This window comes from Egretta garzetta, unplaced genomic scaffold (assembly GCF_000687185.1).
Source record: "Egretta garzetta isolate BGI_Z169 unplaced genomic scaffold, ASM68718v1 scaffold347, whole genome shotgun sequence".
Taxonomy (NCBI): Eukaryota; Metazoa; Chordata; class Aves; order Pelecaniformes; family Ardeidae; genus Egretta; species Egretta garzetta.
This window is the reverse complement of record NW_009260184.1, coordinates 15,091-21,548: the sequence shown is the minus strand read 5'-3', so window position 1 is coordinate 21,548 and position 6,458 is coordinate 15,091. Positions and strand designations below refer to the sequence as shown.

The 6,458-nt window shown below is 40.5% G+C and overlaps 1 protein-coding gene across 1 annotated transcript in view; it reads right to left on the bottom strand.

Annotated features, from left to right (window-relative positions):
* Positions 1-1,119: 1,119 nt before the first annotated feature.
* LOC104129191 (MYC binding protein) overlaps positions 1,120-6,458 on the bottom strand; it is a 6,746-nt gene continuing 1,407 nt past the window's right edge. Inside the window, exons 2-5 of the mRNA XM_009642106.2 lie at positions 5,707-5,770; positions 5,061-5,109; positions 4,154-4,283; positions 1,120-1,796 (exon numbers count right to left, since the gene is read on the bottom strand). Coding sequence (XP_009640401.2) covers positions 1,752-1,796; positions 4,154-4,283; positions 5,061-5,109; positions 5,707-5,770 — 288 coding nt within the window. The 3' untranslated portion in view covers positions 1,120-1,751. The remainder of the gene's footprint in view (positions 1,797-4,153; positions 4,284-5,060; positions 5,110-5,706; positions 5,771-6,458) is intronic.

The window sequence follows — 6,458 nt, the reverse complement described above, 5'->3', positions numbered from 1 at the left end:
TGAGCCTTCTGCTGGCCTCCTTCGCACAGGCAGGCGGCTGCAGCAAAGCTTTAACAAACAGTTATTTCACTACCACCCTCCTGTACGGCTCGCGAGACCCAACTGTTTTCAGAGGGAAGCAAATCCAGTTAGGAAAAGCGTAAGCGCGTGTTACTGCCCTCAGGCCTGACAGCGAGGAAGGAGTCCCTCACACCCTCTGATGACCTCCACCGAGCACCTTACCTGTCTGCTCCTTCCTCGGCAAGACGCACCCCGAACAGCGTTTATTTCTGTCTTCCCCCGGCCACGTTACCCACAGCACACATACAGGCGTACCATGTGTTTTCTGCAGCACTATCCTCTCCCTATTTCCACATGCTCCAACCTAATGCCAGGTATGCATTCCGACTTACAAGCGAGCCGCCTTCCCTCCTTCATTGCAGAGGGCGAGGCATTTTTTGTTTGTTCAGGGTAGGGTGTGTCGTTGTTGTTTTAAAGATTTAACACACTATTTTCCCCTCCTTTACCTCTCATCTCTTTAGATCAATAATAGGTACAGTAGTAAGGAAAGCAACCGCTACATTCATTAGCCCTTGACTGCAGTTGGTACACGGCCTTTAGCAAAAGTTCTGATGCACCCTACCACGCCTGTAAGACAAGCTGCAAAACCAATCCTAGGAACAAAGTTAAACAAACAGCCATTAGATCTAATACACGAGACAGCTACTGCACTTCCCCCCGCCTTTATTTTTCCTGTCCTCAGTTGCCTTTAAAGTACCTAGTTTTAGGATAGGAGACAAATGCAGCTTTAAAAAATGTTGTGGGTTGTTTTTTTTGGTTTTTTTTTTTTTTGGGGGGGGGGGGTGTGTGTTTGTTGTTGTAAAGGAAAACTTTGATATTCAGAAGAATTGTGAAGCAGATTTGGGGAAACGGGGGCCATAGAACATAGAGGCAAAATTAGAAATCACAAGTCACACACACACCCTCTTGGATTTTCTGCCCTGCCTAGATTTTCTTTTCTGCATTAGATGAATCAGAAAACAGAACTCTCCACACTATAGTCATATGTGTCACTAATCACACAGGATATCCATTACAAGTAAGAATTTTGTATTCTGTGCAGAAGGTATCTGGATCAATTCTCCAAGGCCCAGTTTCTGAAACAGAATTTGAGACATGAACTGCAAGGAAATAGGTACACCTCATGCAAATTAAAAAGTGTAAGTTCAGTAGGTACTGCATCTCCAACATTGTGCTATGTCTATTGCTTAACATGACTATACCTACTCCTTTTGCAACCCTCTGAGTAGACAGTTACCCGATCAACTTCAATAGAAGCCTAATCTCAGTGCTGAGCACCAACTTAGTACATACTTTGGAAGTCCTGCTTTAGTTCACAGTTGGTCCATCTGCATCATGTCACCCCCTCCAGTTAAAAGAAAACCCAAGAAAGAGATCATCAGCTTAACAGGACCATTGACCATGATGCAAAATTTACACAAAGTTGGCAGGCAGGGTTATCTCCAAGTTAATCGTAACTATCACCTTTTCTCAAACACAGAAACAAGAAAGCTGGCCAGTATGCTCCAACACATCATTTGCTGCTGCAGCTGCTCAAAAATAACTGTACACTCATGATATTGCATTTTTCTTTTCTTTAAGACGAGGTAACAAAGTAGACAAGCAGAGTTCACACACACACAATAAAAAAAAAAGACTGCAGTTCTCAGGAAGCCCTTTATTAAATCAAGGCATTAAAGGAGAAACTGCTGTTATTCACCGTGCTTCTCATCTTGAGGTGGTTCATACTGAGCCAGCTGTGGATTTAAAGAGAGGAATTTAGTTAGCTGCAACATTTCAGAGATACTTTCTACATTAAGAAAAGTAGAAAAGTGTTTGGTCTGGAAGTGCTCCATTTACTTTGTACATTTTAATCCATCACTGATATTTATGCAAGTCCATTTTCAAATCACGCAACAAAGTAACCCTTCCCTCAAAACATCAGTCGGTCATGTTGTATAATCACACAGCTATAACCAGGGTTTTTTTAAATGCACTTTCAAGCATATAGGTCTTGCCCTTCATTTTTCCCTGTTTCTTGTTCTAGGTCTCATTAAGTACTTTTCATCTCAAATAGCAGCTGATAATGATCAGTGCCTTATAAACTTTGATTTCACCAAGATATGATTAAATGAAACAGTCACTCTCATAGCAACAGTACCCAAACTAGCATTTCCTGTAATCACTCTAGCTTTCATTATGCCTTCTGGAGAGTATGGCCTAGGCCACTAAGCACTAAAGTACGACCTTCACTTGTAAAGTTATTTCCAAAGAAACCTATGAAGGTGTTTACTTGACCTCCGTTACATTAAAGATAAGCTCAAGCTTCGAAAACAGGTCAAGCATTAGGACAGAGTCTCTGAAATATGCCAGTCCGGTTTCCTCAATTAAGATGTTTCCCCTCTCCTGCAAATTGCAGAGTAGGTTAAAAATAAACAAAGTTCATAAAAAAAAAGAAAAATACCCATGTGTTTCTCATAGCAACATTAGATTACAGCAATCACTATGCCACTAACAAGAACTGCTAAAAGAGCATTTTGTCATTCTTGTAGATTTTATCACAAAAGATAGCCAGTACACAATCCAAAGTCAGTTTTCCACAAAGGACTTAACTACTGACCCCCACCCCACCCAAATACCTGACATTCTGACAAATAAATGTAAGGAAAAGAACAGATCTTCACAGATGAATGCAACAGAAGAACGCCACCTATTTGGACATGATTCAAGTTACCAACAAATGCACAGTTAAAGGCATGTATTTAATACTAGAGGACTGCTAAAAAATAAACCCAAAAACCCCTAAGCTAAACAGTAGTGTTATCCCTGCATTCTGTCTGTGTGAACTTCTACAGTATGTCAGAATGACAGGCAGAAGATGGTAGGGGAAAGAAAGGGAAAAACCAAAAACATTAATACTGGAAAACACATAAAGTAAGAATTATCATTTGAAGGCACAAATAAACCCATGATTATGGAAAGGCTTACTTTTCTGCAACAAGTTTTGACTTCTTGAAAAGATTTCTTTAAAAAAAAAAAGACCCAGGTTACTCTGCTTTCATGTGTCTACTTACTATCGGTTGCATTTTTAAGTCGGCTACGCCGAGTGAACTGCTGGTCTATTGCTACTCCCCCTAAAATTCTGTTCTTTGCCATATTTCCTAGTAAGAAATAACAAATGTAGCTGTAAAGACTCAGAGTGGGTAATAGAGACGGAGGAGTTACTAGGATAGCAAGAGGGCACTCCAGACAAGAATTACAAAGGGGTAATGCCCAAGAATCCCTTCTCCCAGAACTAAGGTGGCATTGGTTGTCTCCCAGTAAAAAACCCATAGAGATGTTCACATATAACAGCCATGCTCTTCCAACAAACGCATGGAAACCTGTTGCGGCACATAAGCTACTAGCTTATCAAGGTTCTCGAAGGTTTCCTTTTTCAGTGTTGTTAGGTTTACAGTCACTACCCTCTTGTAGGGGGAAGTTGTTCACATCCCAAAGCCATTTCAGACAGCCTGTAAACCCACTAAAGAATGCCTTAGCTAGTATGTCAGTTCCACTGTTTCTGCACGTAGAGGAATACCAGGATTGTTTCAGCTGAAAAGCACAAATTACTGTTCCACATGTATACAAGTGCTTCCACTGGTAACATCCTGCCGCATGCAAGTCTGTGCCAGGTCACACAAACTAATATATAATATTCCTCCTTCACTTTGCCTTTTGAAAGCCTTTATATAATAGATACATTAGCTTTTTTCTTTTTCAAAACTCTTGTGGAAGCATGAGCTACATAATATCAGCAACTTCAACACATCCAGAGAGGACTGAATGAAGACATAGGATTAGCCTTGATAACATATACTTTCACTAAATACATAAATGAAAACCCTAGTTTAGCAATACTGTTCTATGTTACAGAAGACAAGAAGAGTCCCATAAAAAAAAAAAAAGAAGAATCTTTACCATGATGAATTCTATAAGTATTCCTCAGCCATGAGGCTAAACAATGCAACATTATCAATTATTCTAATGGAAGAAAGTTAGCTGTATTCCAACTATTCAAGTATTCTTGTTGCATAATACGGAACCACTGAGAAATACTAAACAAGACTTTTACCTTGATTTTCAGGTTTTTATTTTCTTCCAACACAGCTTCGTATTTTTCTTTCATCTCTGCCACTTCCAAGCGAAGTGCCTCTATTTCTGGGTTCTCAGGAGCTGAAGCTCCCAGGTGATGCTTCAGAAAGCTGATATTTAGTTGTTAAGTTTCTTCAGTTAGATAGCATAACCACATTTAATTTTAACACTTACGACTAAGTTAGTGCTGCAATACACGTGGCCAAAATTGCATTAAACCATCTAAGATTACTACAGTGCTTTTCATCCTACAGGATGAAGTTACAAAAATAAGAAAGCTTTTCAAGTTCATTGGTATATTCCTTAAAAACAAACAAACAAACAAAAAACAACACACAAACAAAAAAAAAAAACACAAAACAAGAGAAACAAGACATCAGTACACACAGGACAAATTCTGTTTTCCTACACCCTCCTCTTCTTTTCCTCTCTTAAACACCGAAGTTTTGAAGAGTTAATAGGAAAACCGAAAATAAGCAGCCTTGCTTTTTGGCTATTGCTTCTAAAACCAGCAAGAAACAAAAGACATTAATTTCCACCCCACCCCACCCCCCTTGTATTATAAAAACAAAAAAAAGAACAAAGTAGCTGACTTCAGAAGCCACAGACACTTTAGGTACTTAAATCTAATGCTGCAGCTCTACAACACTCTGTAATGGCCTATAACTTCATAACTGCTGACATACTGGTAACATACAGTCCTCTTGCATCCTCTCAAGCTTTCTGTTAGCTTGTCAGAAGGCAATTATTCGCTAAAATGCATCCACAAAAGCCTTGTTCTCAATGTAAGTCTTCTAAGTGAGACTCTCCACTTATGAGTCAGCAGTAGTACTGCTGTTTCGTGTGAAGTTTCTACAAACAATTCACAGAAGAGAAGAAAAGGATACTCCAGGGCACTATTTGGTTTCTCTGGCTCTTCATATAAGGCTACCAACACTGCAAATAGAAAATATTCAACAATTGCAAGAAGTTCAGGCAGCTCTAAGTTTTTAGAATACGTACCAACAGTCAGCAGGCATACAAGTTGCATGCCACACTTATAGCACGTTTTTCTGTTTAACAAGATTTTCACCTATATACTTGGATGTAAAGAATAGATCTACTGTACAGGAGGGAACAGAGCATTCCACCCACGAACAGCTAGACAGAAGTTTTGTTGATCCTCTAACCACAATCTTTGGCTATTCTAGCACGGAACACAAAACAGCCTGGACACTTTTTACATATTCCGCACACAACCCTAGTATTAGCTTTCATTAGCAAAATTTAAATTCTAACTATTTTGAGACTGTCCCTTCATACACCGTTACTTCCCCATCTTTGAACCTCAGGACATCAACACTTCTGAAAGTTTCAGCATAAAAGCAAGCCGCCATCTAACACCTACAGTTACAAAACTAAATAGCTACCATCAGAGTAGGTGACACTTACAATCTTCATGGATGCGGCCTCTAGCAGCCAACAGAGTGCCAGAGAGATGAGGCACATGCAGCAGTACCCTGACAACTCAAATAAAAGTAGCCATACACATACCAACTCCACCACTGGAGAACTCAGGCACATGAATACTCAGAGAGTTCCCAAATGTAAACACTCCCTGCTCCCCACAGGGTCACACACACAGCTTTAGAAGATGTCTGCTTTCATAAATACTTAGATGCTCTTCTCCCAGTTTCAGATGTCCAAACTGCACAGCCAGATTCGTTTTAAGCCAAGCACCTAAGTTAAAAACAAAATCAGGATGCCACGCTGCTCAGAAGATTTGTTTTGCTTTCCCATAGGATGCTTAGCATTACGATAGAAAGAAATCGAACGCTACCCAGAAGCCAGGCCAAAAGTCTTAGCACAGCACCTATTTGCTTGACATCCTAGGTCTCCCGCTCCCTCTTTAAATATTAACGCATTTTCTCCACGTACTGTTGGAAGGCTCTCAAAAAGACTTCAGAAGGATTTAAAAGGCGCTAAGCAACACAGAAAGCAAAAGTATGCATCAAGTTTAGCTCCATCATTTTCCCCAATTCGGTATGGATAGTCACTCTCACAAAACTTACAGGTTCTTTAGTTTTAGGAGAAGTGCCAAGCTCTACTCCAGAAAGGGTCTTCGTAGAGCGTTTTCGAGAGCACTTTTGCTGTTATTTTGCCCCAAGCGTTTACCTTCTCCGGGGAGCTCCGGCAGAATAACAGCACCCAAGGAGCTCAGCTGTGTCCAAAAGCAAGAGAAATGCAGCGCGGCCGAGCGGAAGAGGACTCGGACACCACGTGAGGGGAAAGGAGCCGCCCTCCCG